General features: G+C 29.8%; 1 protein-coding gene across 2 annotated transcripts in view; it reads right to left on the bottom strand.

Annotated features, from left to right (window-relative positions):
* Positions 1 to 16363, bottom strand: part of Ufsp2 (UFM1 specific peptidase 2) — a 61792-nt gene that overhangs the window by 28366 nt on the left and 17063 nt on the right. For both annotated transcript variants that reach the window (XM_035352024.2, XM_035352026.2), the window contains exon 4: positions 2974 to 3197. In XM_035352024.2, the coding sequence (XP_035207915.2) occupies positions 2974 to 3197 (224 nt within the window). The remainder of the gene's footprint in view (positions 1 to 2973; positions 3198 to 16363) is intronic.

Genomic DNA, 16363 nt, shown 5'->3' with positions numbered 1-16363 from the left:
CCTCAGCTGTTATTCATAGATCAAGGAGAAAATTATTGATCTTTTCACGCAAATTAAAACAAGAGGAATGGATTTCATTTTTAAATGAATATACAAAGATTAAACTGTAACAATTTTGGTTAAAATAATTAAGAAATGTTTAATTTTTTTCTTAAGATTTCATGGAGTTTCAAAATAAATTTTCTTTTTATATTCCTTTTACACAATTTTAAAACAAAAGTTAAATTTTTTTGGAACAGCACTCCCACTAATTTTATCCACGAGCCGCCACTGATAAAAACATCATTTTTATTATACTTACATCTTTTCATTATACTTTTACTCAAAACATTAAATTCTGTGCATTCATTTTTTTCTTTTATTCTTTATTTTGTGAAAGTAAACAGATTTTAGAAAGTAAAATTTGCACTTATTTTCCCCCTAATACATCACATAACTATGCGCGCCTGTGTGAAAACCGTGGCACTGGAAAATGAATCTTGTACGTTTTCCGCAGAAGTTAAGGGGTTAATACGCCGTACAAGGAAGTCATGTGACGTACATATCAGATTTTTTCTTTTTCTTTTTAGTCCAAAGAGGCTTTGACACTGAGGGATTACTGTTTTCTTTTTGGCATTTTGCATTTAAACCTTTAAAAAGCTGTATCACTTTTCAATTGTTTCCACCAAATATTATCGCCCTGTATTGTATTTAAAGAAATTAAATAATGAAGAATCTGCATAAATGTATGTATGTTTCTCGCATTGTGATAAAAGAATGGTACCTAGAGCCATCAAATTTTGAATGATGTAATCCTACTGTGAATATGGAATCTGGAAGTCCAAATTTGAATTTGGAATTTGTTTTATTATCGATTTCATATTTCGTAAAACTAACGAATGTTTGATTAACAAACTCGACGATTTCAAAGCGAACAATGGCAACACTGTACAGAAAAAACATTTTTATCTCCAGCGCATGAGACTGTGTATCTGAAATTGTAAAGATATTCTGATTTTAAAATTGTTTTGCAATACTGCTCTTGAACTGAACTCAATTTTATGGTTTAAAAGTTATTAAATATCATGTTCATACATAATTACATACTAATTATGTATGAACATGATATTTAATAAATAAAAGTAACACATAAAATGTTAAAAAAAAAAAAAAAGCCCCTTTGGACGTAATTTAAAATTGGAAACCTTTCAGATTTTCTTTTTAATTAATTTATTTTTTGTAAATCTCATTTTTCTTAGGGTCATAAATGCTTCATTTTTTCCTAAACAACTATTCTCTATTTTTATTTTTATAATTTCTATTAGTCTTCATACTAGATTTAAACTATCTAAAAATCTGGAAAATTCTGAAATTACTGAAGTTTCAAAGAGTCCAGATTGCGGACATTGTACTGTATATATAAACTAATATAAATACATACAATTTGTTTTAATTAACAAATATATAATTATTTTCAATAAAATTAATAAGTATTATTTTAACTGGATATAAGAGAAAAACATTAACATCTGCTTCAAGAATTTTATAGTGAATTGAATTTTGATGATATACATATTGAGCAAGTAGAAAGCTGAATTCAGCAAGTGAAGAGCAGTTATGTGTGATATGCATTTCGCGTAACAATTTAACATTACAATTATTCAAATTTAAAAACATTATTTCAGCTTTCACATTGAACACCTTTATTCCTTCCAGCATTAACTGACTGTGATATTAATGTGTATAGATAATACAAAATAGAGTATATTCATAAATTATACGTTTTGATTCAGAAAGAAATCTGAAATTACTTTATAAAATAGGAAATATATGACAATAAAATGTCCGAGTATGCACAGTAATAAAATTATCTACGGAAATTTTTTGCATGCTAATTTTTACCTTTGTTTGGGAATACATTTATATGCAAATTGTCCCCCCCCACACACACACACAGTTGAAAATTGATTAAAAAGTAACTGATTGACCAATGTGCATTTACTATCTGTGAAGATAATTTCTAGTAGTTTCTTTTCAAGGCCACAAACTTTATCAAAATTGAAACTCCTTCGAGTGTCACGCAGTTGCAGTAAAAAATTAACAAGCTCATAATTACTTACATATAAACATACACATTTAAGCATCGAAGAAAAATTTAGTAAATAGGAAAAGGAGACTAAATTTTAACTATTTATTCTCAAACATGGTCTCCGTTTTGGTAAATTTTTTCTGAAGACATAGAAAGTTTTCATATTTGGTTTATTTTTAATTTAAATTTAAGTAAGCTACTTAATGATTACACATGTTAGGATTTTTTAAAGAAACTAAATATTTAGTTGTCAGTATGTTTGAATTACAAAGTATAACTAACAAAACTGTCTTACTGGCACCAAACTTTGGATTTCAGATAGAAAATAAATAGAAATTTGATTTTTCCCCCCTTTGTGATATTATTATTATTGTTTATGTATGTTTTGATAAATATTTAATAAGAGAAACTTAAAATTTATTTTTAAGATCTTTTTATTTTGTTAATAAAAACTTAAATCTTGCCTGTCAGCTGTTTTCAGATCGTGAATTTGGCTCACATGTAATTTGAGTTTAAGACTACTGTTTCTAAGACATCATTCATCAGCTGCTGCAAAAGGAAAACCATTTCCTGATCTTAATGCTTTACATGTGCAAGTGATAGTAGCAACATTCCTTAGCAATCAATAGTAGCCTCATAGCAAAGCATATAAGTAGATGTTATAAGTACATGTTACACATAGTAATCATATTCCACAGTGATGATCTGAATATTTTGCTTTCAATTCTTAGTAATTAACATATCTATTGATGCTGGGAATTTAAAATTTTTGTAATTTTTCCCTTTTGGCATTGCAATTTCAATGTTGAACACTGTGTGTTTGTTTTTAGAAAGCAGAATAACTAACTACATTTTAAACGGTCTTTTAAAGTATCATAAAGGTAATCTGACAAAGAAATACAAACCTTTCTCTTCAAATTTTTCTTAGCTTTTAAGACTTTTTCAGCCATATCTTCATCTTGACAAAGTTTTAATAATTCTTTACAAGTCATACTGGATTCCATCATAGTCTGATCATGGGAACTATGTATAATTACGTTTGAATTTTGCAAAAGAAATGCTGCAACTTCATTTTGGATAGTAGTTCTCAACCTCTCAATGGAGTGTTCCATATTTTCTTTCAATGTATCTATAGAAATTTTGTTGAAGAAAATAAATTTGAATGAAAAAATGTATAAATTTACATTTAAAGTGATAATAAATAAATACTGAATTTTTAGTTAATGAACTATATAATGAAACAAAAAAAAAAAAAAAAAAAACTCTTTATGATTAAGTTAAGATTTTAAAAATCATTTTATCATTGAAAATAAATATTAGTAATATAGTTACACATATTAAAATTATGATTTTTTTAATATATCAATGACAACTCTTAATAATTCTTAATTTTACTCTTAATTTTTGGTTGATAACAACTAGTTAGTAAAATGTAGATTTCATGGATGATTTTTTTAATAGAAACTAATACTATAGTCAAGGAAAATAATGCTGCAAATATAAGTACTTGTTGGTTATCTGGTACCTACCAGTACATCACAAAAAATACCACTTATGAATGATTATTGTAAGCTTTCAGTGGTTCTGGAAGCTCCTGATTCTTTTACATGGATGAGATTTTTGTTTCCTTTTCTAATAGTTAATCTTCTTTTTTCGGAGGGGGGAGGGGAGGATGGTTTGTTTTCTCATTTCATTGCGGAGTTGGGTCTTGAGACTGGCCACCACATGCAAACAATGGAATGCATGTGCAAATCAGCAAAATGGAGGAATAAAATGCAACAGAATAGAACTTGTCAACATTTTTCTTCAAACTTTCATGTGAAGGCACAGATAATATCGTGTTTGATGAGAGGCACAGATTGTGCCTGATGCCATATTAAATATGATTGCCAAACACTACCTGATGGGAATAAAAAAAAAAAAAAAAAAAAAAAAAAAAAGATTTCATCCCCAAAAGGCATCAAGATATTGTGGTGTATTGGCAGGTATTAGATGACTAACAAGTATTCAAATATATGACTTCATAAATTTCTATAAATTATTAAATAATTTCTTATAAATATATTTTTATTGAATCCTGAGAACATGATAAATTTTTCAGCAAAAACCATTTTACAGAAGAAAAAAAATGACACCATTTTACAGAAGAAAAAAAAAAAAATCTCAATTAATAACTTTTTTGCACTTTATTTATTAATTTCCCCACCCATAACAGCTTATGGCTGTCTTGGTGTTTTTGTGTGCATATATGTTCATGAACACCAGCTGTTCTGTAAGAAATCAAAAATTCAGTGACAGATGTATACACTGAAAACTTATTTAATTTCATTCATGAAATAATCTCTACATATAATAAAACAAAGAGTCTGTCTGTGTGTGTGTCTTTCGGTCATGCTGCGCGTAAGCTAATAGACCCATGGCTACAAAATTTGGTACATAAGTGCATCTAGGCAAAAGCCAGTTCACCTCGAAGCGATTTTTTTTTAAATTCAAATTCGAATTTTTTTTAATTTTATGTTTTGTGACAAAATCGCGTAATTTTGAGATATAATGGGCTATAGGAAAGCGAGATGTGAGTAGACATTACAGCACAGGTCGCCCCAGAGTTACAATGCCGAATGAGAACCGGTATTTGGCAGTTACTGCCAAAAGAAATAGGCGGAGCACGGCCTCAGATCTGTCTCGTCAGCTCTCTTCAGCCACTGGTACGACAATTTCAAGGCAGACTGTGTACAGATGCTTAGGGCAGATTGGTCTATATGCTCGTAGACCTGTCAGATGCGTTCCACTTACTGCAACTCACTGTCGCCTGCGGTTAGTGTGGAGTAGAGAGCATGCATTGTGGACACTGCAACAGTGGGCTTGTGTGGTGTTTTCCGATGAAGCTCCAGGTACCCGTTACCACCAAGAAAAAATCATTGAATGACACCGTTATGGTGGTGCAGAGGTGCTCGTTTGGGGTGGAATTATTCTGGGTTCCAGAACTAACCTGCATGTTCAAATTGGAACCATGACAAGCCAAATCTATCGGGACGTCATTCTGGAACAACATGTACATTTGTTTCGGAGCGCCATGGGCGCACAATTTGTGTTTACGGATGACAACGCCCGTCCTCACCATGCAAACATTGTAAGCAAATGCCTTCAATCGGAGGATATCACCCGTATGAACTGACCAGCATTCTCACCGGACTTGAATCCAGTAGAGCATGTGTGGGACATGCTTGACCGACGAGTTGCAGCACGTCAACCTCCTCCTACATGTCTACCGGAACTTCAGAGAGCATTGCTTTTTGAGTGGTGTAATATCCCCCAAGATCAGATCGATAATTTGATACTCAGCATGCCTAGGCGTTGTATGGACTGTATTGCATCGTCTGGGAGACATACAATGTATTAACAATCATACCAACCATGTAATATTGTTTTTTTTTTTTTTTTTTTTTTTTTTTTTTTTTTTTTTCTAATTTGCTCCAAGGAGAAAAAAAAATCGCTAATTTTTTTAATAATATCAAACATATAGCATCTTTTTTTGCTCTTTATTTTTTGTTTAATAAATAAGCTTTACAAATAAGTCAAATTTGTTTTGCTTCTAACTCTTCCTTTGCCTGATTTTGCATTATCCTTAATTTATGGACATGAGTGTAATTAAAATAATGTATGCCATCTTGAAAAATACAGTGTTACAAATTTTGTACATATATAAATAATCTGAGTGGAATTATGAGTGAAATTGTTGTATTTTTCTGTAAATGTAAGCCCCGATGGAATGATACTGTTGGAAAAATAAGAATACAGGGGCAAGTCTATGCAACACTGAGTAAATGGCTACCTCGCTAATTTGGCGAGATATGGCCAAGCTGGCAATGGTTTTGGTGACTAATTTTTGTAAACTTGGCGACCACTTTGGTCCAACCCCTGAATAACTGTAATGAATATCATAAATGAATAACAGTAATTTATCTTCTATGCAACTGTAACCATATCTGGCCCTCATATGCCTTCCAGTAATTTCGAGAAGCACTAGAAATTTCTCGGCAGCCAGGAGAATACTATAAAAGACCGGCGAGAGCATCAGTTTCTCTAAGTAGTGAGTCATTAATAGTTGTTAGTTCAGTATGAGTTCGGAGTACTGAGGTATTTTCGGATTAGCTTTGCTCTTTAGACGCTTAGACGTGCTTTGCATTGCACTGTATTCAACGTTTTTAGTAGTCTGAAGTATAACTACTGATTGTACTCTGTGATATGGTGAACATCTGTATGAGTATTTTTGTGGAAAATTCTAAAACTCTGGTGTTTCTTTTGATAAAATAAATTTTATCAACCTATCATCGGACCTGTGTGCGTTTAATCTATTACGAATCTGTACGTGCACAACAACTGCATATATATCTGAAAGTAATGCTGAGGCCTTTTTAGAAAAAAACTTATGAATAAATTGGCAATTTAGATTTAGTTTACTGTGAATAATTTATAATTTAAGCATCAATCCAATTTGAGATTTAATCACTGATGCTCTGTCAATCAATGGCACAGTATTAATACAATGACAAATCTTCAAGACGACCACTTATGTTTACAAGTGATTTGGTAGAGGCAATCATCTTGAAAAATGCAGCATATATTATAAATGTTAAGGCCTTTTTCGAAAAATCTGATAAAATGGTAATTTAATTATAGTTTATTGTGAATTTATTTATGGAATAATTTATAAGTTAAGCTATTCATAATCTTTTATTAATGGTCAATTAGTAAATTGTAGGTTCATTTCCTATGAGAATTGTTTAAATGCATTTGCAGTAGAAAAATTAAATACTGGATAAAGCTAAGGATTGAAACTTAAGCATGTGACAAAAAAGATCTCTTGTAACAGGGCCAGGACAAGGGTGAGGCACTTGCCTCAGGTGAATAAATAGAAGGGGCGCTAAATTCGATCAAAAATTCAGAAATTTATTTTTTAAATGCTAATTTTTAACTTTTAATTTCAGAATACATCAGCCAATATTAAAAGAATTTTGTGTTATAAACAATCCAGCTAAAAAAGAAAAAGAAAAACCAATAGCATTAATTTATTCTTAAAAGACATGAGCTTTCACAGTAGTGTATATAATATTTTCTAACATTAAAATTTGTTACTGAAAGTAGCTTTAAGGAACTAATTACATTTTGTGTAACGAATTGTATAGACCAGGGTTCTCGACCGGTGGTACGCCTACCACTGGTGAAACACAAAGAAGCAAAGTATTTATAACTATTAAATTCAAAAATTAAAACTCCAACATCCTGATTTTTTTATCTAACACTCGTAAATTTATGCAATCTGAGCTTTGTTTAAGAGTGGTGGTGGTAGTAGTACTTAGTTAGTGGTGGTACTAAAGGTTTTCACTTTTTGTTTAGATGGTACACGTAAGTTAACAGGTTGAAAACCACTGGTATAGACTAAATTTTCATACAAAATATTGTACTGCCGACATTAGTTATTCTTTGCTGTCTCTCATTAGTTTGACTTAAGCTCTTTACTTGGTCATAACAAACTTGCTAAGTCCACTAACTGAACATAGACGGCGACATAACTGCTGAATTTTGCGATTTCATAAACGCCTTCTAGAAGAGCATCCAAAGGATGAGGATGAAACAAGGGTGATTGAAAATGAAATGTACTATATTATTAGTTATTGCACTTTTTATCTTTCTTTTTTTTTTTTTTAAAGAGTCCAAAGGGGCTTTGTCCCTGAAGGGCTATTTTTTGTTTCGTGATTTTGCGTTGAATCACTATATGCGATTTTGCGATTCGCCACCAAATATTACAGTCCTGCATTATATTTGAAGAAATTAAATAATGAAAAATCTGCATAAATGTATGTATATTTTTTGCATTGTGATAAAACGGTACATAAAGCCGTCGAATTTTGAATGACGAAATCATCCTATGAATATGGGCATTTGGAAGACCAAATTTGAAATTTGGAATTTGGTTTATTATTGATTTCCTATTTTGTAAAACTTTAACAAATTTTTGATTAACAAACTCTACAATTTAAAAACGAGCAATGGCAACACTCTATGGGGGGGGGGACCTTTTTATCTCGAGCGTACAGAACTGTGTATGGGGAATTTTAGATATGCTAATTTTAAAATTATTTTGTGGCATTGCTGTTAAACTGAATTTTATGGTTTAAGTGCAAAGAACATGATATTTAATAAATAAAGGTAACACACAAAACGTTAATAAAATATGCCCCCTTGGTCGTAATTTAAAATCTGAAACCTTTCAGATTTTTTTTTTTTTTTTCTTTAAATACATCCAAAGTTGCTTTGTCCCTGATGGACTATTATTTTCGTTTTGCGATTTTGCGTCGAATCACTCTGAATGTCCATTTCACTTTTCCAACTGTTGCCACTAAATATTATCAACCTGTATTATATTTGAAGTAATTATATAATGAAGAATCTACATAAATGTATGTATGTTTCTCGCATTGTGATAAAACAACGATATCTAGAGCTATCAAATTTTGATTGGCGTAATCCTATTGCAAATACGGGCATCTGATTTGTTTTATTATCGATTTCATATTTTGTAAAACCTTAATGAATTTTTTATTAACAAACTCAAGGATTTCAAAGAGAGCAATGGCAATGTTGTGCAGAAAAAACATTTTTATCTCCAGCGTGTGAGACTGTGTATTAGAAATTCTAAAGATATGCTCAATTTAAAATTATTTTACGATATTGCTCTTGAACTGAATTTTATGTTTTAGGTGTAAAGAACATGGTATTTAATAAATACAGGTAACACAGAAAATGTTAAAAAGTGCCCCTTTGGACAAAATTTTTAATTTAAAACCTTTCAGTTTATTATTATTATTATTATTTGTTTTTGTTTAAAATTTTCCAACAAATAAGGCACATAAATCAAAGTTTTTGGATTGTTGCGTGGGAACTGTATGGATTGTTTCATTTAAATTTATTTTTGAAGCAGATGCTGAAGGATTGGTTCATTCTTTGAAACTGAGATGTAAAGATATAAAATAAGATAAATTTTTTTTAATAACTCTATTGTTTATATTGAAATAATAAAATAAATTTTTTAGTTTTAGAGAACTAAAAAAGGAGGTTTAAAATTTTGAATACTTTGTGGAAAGTTTAAGACAAACTGTTCTGGCTAATTCTAATGTAATTAATTGATTTTGACGTAACAAATATCTTTTAAAAAATTTAGTTTTGTTCCGTTGACTTTAACGGGAATGATATAAAAATATATTTAAATGATTATGCTTATTGCTAAAATATTTTAAGAAATACTTGTTGCTGTGAATAAAAATTAATGATAAACACCTGTCATAGTCAACGATTTTAACAAATAAGAAGTTTCTTGAGTTAATTGATGAGGCGGAACAAAAGTAAAGATAAAATATGAAGTATGATTAAATCTTGTTAATTTTAAAATTATGCTTTTATTGTCGAGATATCATGAGACTGTTAGAAGAAAAGGTGTCTGACAGCCAAACTATTGGCATATTTAAATCAGATGGCATATAAATTTCTGCTCAAGCTCAAATAAACATTTCGTTGGGGGTGGATAGTTTAACTGATCACAAATTCTGTGAATATTAAAGACTGATTTCATTGATTAATCTATTATAATGATGCTCGTGACACTATATGCTTTAGAAGTGATGCTTTCATGGAGGGTGTTCTGATAGAACTGTTTGATATTCAAGGTACAGAAGACTAAATGCAGTCAATCAGATCACTACAATAAACAATTTGAACAAGTTGTGTATGTTACCTCTCATTCACTTCTGAATGCGAACATTAATAGAAAGACCAGAAATGTAGAAATTATTACTCAGTAGTTGTTAAGAAAAAAATCAAAAATATCTCTTTAAGTGCTTAAAATGAAAGTCGTGATTTTACTTATACTGAAGAGGAATATTTGTGGAAAGAAAAAAAAAAAAAAAATGAAAGAACTATAAAATTCATTGCACATAAGAGAATTTCAACCAATGATGGAAACATGTTCGTATAATTTTATAAATGCAAAGTGGTTTCAGTATAATAACCATACTCAGGTTTTATTAAAATTGCAACGTGCAGAGGATTAGCAATTTAAATTAAGAATTGTAATGGATTTTGATGCATTAATAACACAACTATGGTAAAACAACATCGCAAACTTTATATAACGGAACCATAGCTCTTAAAGTATGTGATATTTTTCGTTTCATAACAACCCGAACTTCACAATTTTCTACAGATCTTAGTAAGCACAGTTAAATTCTTATCTTTCATGACTATATTGTTGTTTTCAAAGTAAGTATTGTGAATAATTTTTAAAAGTATAGCAATCTGTTTTTCTCCGTTTACTGAGACCATTAACCCTAAAGACAAATTTTACTGCATTTCAAATGAACTTATTATGAAAGTATCTTTTTCTCATTGAAAATATCAAGTTAGCAAATATAACTTTCTGGAGAAAATTATTTGATGCATCTTCTCTTATAACGGAAAAGATCCAAAATCTGCAAGGAAGGAAAATGAAAAGCTATAATTAGCTAAGTAAAACGCTTATAAATGCGTTTCAGAAGAGAATCTGATTCGTAGTCAAACAGAAATATCAAATGCTACGTCGAAAGAAGTTTATGGTGCGATAATATTTTAAAAATATTTTTTTAATACTTTTTGTTTTATGTTTTTTCAATTTTAACATTATGTAAATTTCATTCAAAAAAATTTATTAACTTTCTTATGACAAAAAGTAAAATTCAGATAATTTCTTAATCAAAATCATTCAAAAATCGAATTTTTCACAGACGGCATTGAAAGAGCCCAGTGGTGCTGAATACAAAAGAAGGGAAAAATTAAGAAATTAGGTTCATCAAAGCTGTGCTTTACAGTTACAAGGCTGGCTGGCGAAATGCGGAAATTCAAATGTAGCTTAGAAGAAAATATGGTTGAAGTTGGAGAATATAGCAACTTTGATTCAAATAAAAGCAAATACATAATTGAAATTCAGGAAATGAGGAATATAATATAACCATTAAACTGGTTAACTTCAATGATTCTCCATCATAGCCAACAATTTCAGACAAAATAAAATTTTTCTAAATAGAACATAGACCAGCTCAAGGACAAGATGCTTATTTCAGGGAACCTGAAGATGGCAGAAGATTTTCCAGAGAATGGTTCTTTAAGAAGTGTTCTAACGGAGAGATAATACATCGCAACTGGCTTATTTATTCAAAATGATCTCTATCGCTATTCTGTTTTCCATGCATTCTTTTTACAAAAAGTAAGACAGATTATACTATTTCTAATCCAAAAAGAGGTTTCAGTTTCAAAGATTGGAAAAACTTAAACCGAATTTCCGATCACGAAAATTCTATGTTTCATTGCGATGCTTATCTTCAATGGAAATGCTTTGAAAAAAAAAATAATAAAGGAGGTGGTTTCATAGATGATTCCCTGCATAAAGCAGTAGAATCAGAAAAAGAAACGTGGCGATTAGGCATCATTTTGTTTTGTGGTTATACAATAAATTAACTATATTTATATATATATTTTTGCTCAATAAAAGTATCTATTTCAAGCGAAAATTCAATACTCCTTACAGTAATATTTGATTCTAACTTTGTATATTCTACAAAGTGAAACATATATAATGATTAACAATTTTGAAATGGAAAACGTTAAAAATATGCTCTTTGAAAAATGGCAAATAACATTAAGTAGTGTAAATAAAACGTCTGCTCAAAAATTTATGGTATAAGCTTTTCAAACATATTTATAATTTAATTTTTCTTGCTTTAAAAGAAGCAAAATCATCAATATTTTTTTTAAAAAAATGTGTTTGATTACTTAACTTGTGTTCTATAGAGAGAATGGCCATGTTTGTAAGTTTTTCTTGGCCTAGTGAAGATCTCATATAACTCATTATTATTTTAAGTTTGCTAAAGCTTAAAATAATAACCTATGACTTTAGTAATCAAACTCAATTTACCTCTGACAGGTAAGCATGAAATTATTGGCAGTTCAAGTGCAGAAATGTTCCTAAATTTAATTGAATTAATAAGTCATTATGATAGAATATTGCCGATTATATAGCTAATCACAGAAAGGAATCCGTTTATAATCTGTCTAATCAAGTACAAAATGAGTTTATAATACGTAATCATGTTTGATTTGAAATTCATTCTAGGATCAAAAGAGTGAAATATTTTTCTTTGATATTTGATTTTACACCAGATGTTTTGCATCATGAGCAACTGTGTCAGATTATTAGACACGTGTACATAAAAGACAAATCCATATTTATTGGAGAAAGCTTTATAGATTTTATAGAAACAAAAGAAAAAACTGGTAGTGGTTTAGCAAATGAAATTATTTATAAGTTAGAAAAGAATGGCCTTGACATTCAAAATGTTCGACAACAAGGTTACAATAACGGGGTCAATATGGCTGGATTGCACAACATGCAAGCCATTATTTGCCAAAAAAAGATCAAGCTACATATATTCCTTGTTCTGTTCGCAGTTTAGATTTAGTATGTAAAAGAGCCGCTTCAACAAATTCAAGTATGTTAGCATTTTTTGGCCCTGTACCGAGGATTTATAATTTTTTTGCATCTTAAACGAGTAGATGAGATGCACTTATGTCCGTTTTGAAAACAACATTAAAAGGTTATACGGATACACTATGGTCATCAAGAGCAAATGCTGTTAAAGAATTAGATCTACAAATAACAGAATTACATAGATTATTGAAAGATATGGTAATAAATCACAAATCTTTGCAATGGGTTGAAAATAACAGCGTTTTGAAACAAATCAATGTTAAATTTTTATGCTTGTTATCTGCATGGAATTTAATACTGCAAGAAATCAAAAAAGTAAATAAAGCCTTGCAGTCAAAACCTATAACTGTCTATAAAGCTACACGCTTAATAGAATGACTATGTCTTTCATTACAAGAAATGAGAGAAAATATTTCTCAGTGCAATTTTTGAAAAATGTAAAACTTCAGCTTTAGAGATGAATATATCATCAGAATTTGAAGAGGAATGAAATTGAAAAGTTAATAAATCAAACTGTGAGGAATTAATGATATAAATTGTAGTTTTTCAGAAAAACATATTTTATAGAAATTAAAGAAGTGTTTGACGTTATAATTTCGCAACTGAAATGGCAATGCGAAACATTAAATGAAATCTCTTCCGATTTCCGGTTTCTAACTGGTAAACAATTAATATCATTAAATTTAAGTAATTTAAAGATTGCAGCTTATAACTTAGCACTTAAATATCCGAATGATACGAACGCTGAAGAAATTCAGTCAGAAATAATCCGGACACAAAAGCAGCTACAAACTTAGAACTTTTAAAAATAATTCACGATTATAATTTAGTTCAGTCCTATCTGACTTTGGGAGCAGCGTTAAGAATATTTTTAACGTTGCCAGTTATTGTAGCTAGTGGCAAAAGAAGCTTTAGCAAACTTAAAATAATAAAGAATTATATGAGATCTTCACTAGGCCAAGAAAAACTTTCAAACATGGCCATTCTCTCTATAGAACACAAATTAAGTAATCAAACAGATTTTTAAAAAAAAAATATTGATGATTTTGCTTCTTTTAAAGCAAGAAAAATTAAATTATAAATATGTTTGAAAAGCTTATACCATAAATTTTTGAGCAGACGTTTTTATTTACACTACTTAATATTATTTGCCATTTTTCAAAGAGCATATTTTTAATGTTTTCCATTTCAAAATTGTTAATCATTATATATGTTTCACTTTGTAGAATATACAAAGTTAGAATCAAATATTACTGTAAGGAGTATTGAATTTTCGGTTGAAATAGATACTTTTATTGAGCAAAAATATATATATAAATATAGTTAATTTGTTGTATATGTATGATTACATATATATATAAAGAAATATTGATTATATTATCTCCTAATATAAATTTAGTGGAATGCATCAAAAAAGAGTGAACCCATATATATACAGTCAAAAGTCGTTAATCCGGACTCATCGGGACTTCGGCGATTCCGGATTATAGATCATCAGTTTAAATCGCGTAAGATGGCATGCAGAAATTCTAAAATTTAAAATATGAAACCGTAATTTATGAAATAAAGAACAATTATGATCTAAAGGGTATCAAAATTTACAAAAAAAAGCTTAATATTTATTTGTTTACTTTATTAAACATTTCTTTTAATGTAAGTTGTTTAAGTTGCTTCATTTTATGTGATAATACTTTCTCTTTAATTCTATAAATAGACATAATTTTTTGTTCACTTACAAAGTTCCGCTGTTCAAGTCCCGTTAATTGCTGTGCCGAGAATACCGACTAACTTGTCAATCGAAATTTTTTCGTTTTCACTAACCTCTTTGTCACATTCTTCATGTCTTTATCCATTTTTTGCAGCAATTCCACTTTTTGTTTGATGGACATCGAAGCATACTTTCCTTTTGTACGATCCTTTGGGAGCTCCAGAATCAAAAATTCTATTTGACATAATCGAAAGTTCAAGTTTACTTTTATAGTATTGCTCTTACAGTCTGCAAAAAATAATAAGCCGGATCCAATTCGAAAATTAAGGAACAACGCAATCATCAACATTAACTGAAATAGATAATTAGATAATTTTAGCTTACACCGTCTGTTATACATAAAACGCGCACACGAGAACGTATTCTGCGCTTGCGCACACGCAAATGCGCAGTCGTAAGAGGTCTTACGCGCACGCGTAAACGCCTATGCGCATGTGTCAACGCGGCGCATGCGCAGAAAGTTTTTAGCTTTGAGGTCCGGATTATAGATCATTCCGAATTATGGGTGTCCAAATTAACGACTTTTGACTGTATATAGGAAGTTTAATTCCAAAAATTGTGTTTTAAAGTACCTTGAATGTAAATCATGCAAAAAAAAAAAAAAAAACATTTTAAGGGGATTTGAATTTAAATCATGAATAACAAAATTTCAAACTTTGAAAATGAAATTAAAAATTAAAAAACAATTAATTAGTGCTAATGGTCGGAAATCAGTTGACTTCTCAAGAGGAACAAACCAACTCCCGTTCAATGAACAATAATTAATAAATGCGAAGGTGTTTCGTCTTTTACTCAAGTAAGAATGGTGATGCCAAACTGAAGAATTAAGTTAGGCCAAAATTCTAGTTCCGTGAAGAGATGGGATTTATAATCAAAGTAGAGTACCAAAGAACTCATTCTGAATGAAGCATTTTCGCTAAGAAAAGATTCTTTAGAAATTTTGAGTAAAAAGCCAATTTATGTAGTAAAATTTACAAAATACTTGAGTAAATGTCCCCCGACCGCTTTTATGCATGTTAATTCAAGACTATTTTTATAAAAATAAACACAATAAACAGTAGTAATCTTAATTGGAATTTTGAAATAGAACTCAAAGTAATTGAAATAAACATGAGAAAAATAAGAAACATAATGCTATCCTTGCAAAAACAAATCAAAAACAATCTTCTGAGTAAGACACAGAATTCTGAGTATCTTTGCAAAAACAATCCTTCTGAGTAAGACACAGAAGAAAACACTTCACCAACATCCCACTAGAAAGAACGTAAGTTAATGCATTTTCTGGCCTTTTATAGCTTTACGTATATTTCACATTTTACTTTCTTATTAGATATATTTCAAGTTTTCAACTTTTATTTGATTTGTTTTTGCAAAGATAGCATTGTTATAGCAAAGATAGCAAAATTTCTAAAAAATCTTGTATTAACGAAAATGCTTCAATCAGAATGAGTTCTTTGGTACTCTACTTTGATTATAAATCCCATCTCTTCACGGAACTACAATTTTGGTCTAACTTAACTTGCTAGTTTGGCATCATCATTCTTACTTGAGTAAAAGACGAAACACCTTCACATTTATTAATTATTGTTCATTGAACGGGAGTTGATTTGTTACTCTTGAAAAGTCAACTAATTTCCGATCATTAGCGATAATTAATTGTTTTTTAATTTTTCTTTTTCAAAGTCTGAAATTTTTTTATTCATGATTTAAATTCAAGTCCCCTTAAAATGTTCTCCCCCCCCCCCATGATTTACATTCAAGTTACTAAACACAATTTTCGGAATTAAACTTCCTACATATGGGTTCACTCTTTTTTAATACATTCTACTAAATTTATATTAGGAGATAATATAATCAATATTTCTTTACTAAATAAATTATTATTATCTTACTTTGCAGCTATTGCACAAGTATTAGAAAAATTTAATTTCAAACTCAGTGAATTTTAGAT

This window comes from Stegodyphus dumicola, chromosome 9 (genome assembly GCF_044657685.1).
Source record: "Stegodyphus dumicola isolate Sdum_Otavi_A_Nest chromosome 9, ASM4465768v1".
NCBI lineage: Eukaryota > Metazoa > Arthropoda > Arachnida > Araneae > Eresidae > Stegodyphus > Stegodyphus dumicola.
The sequence above is the reverse complement of the archived record's forward strand: the minus strand, read 5'-3'. Positions and strand labels throughout refer to the sequence as shown.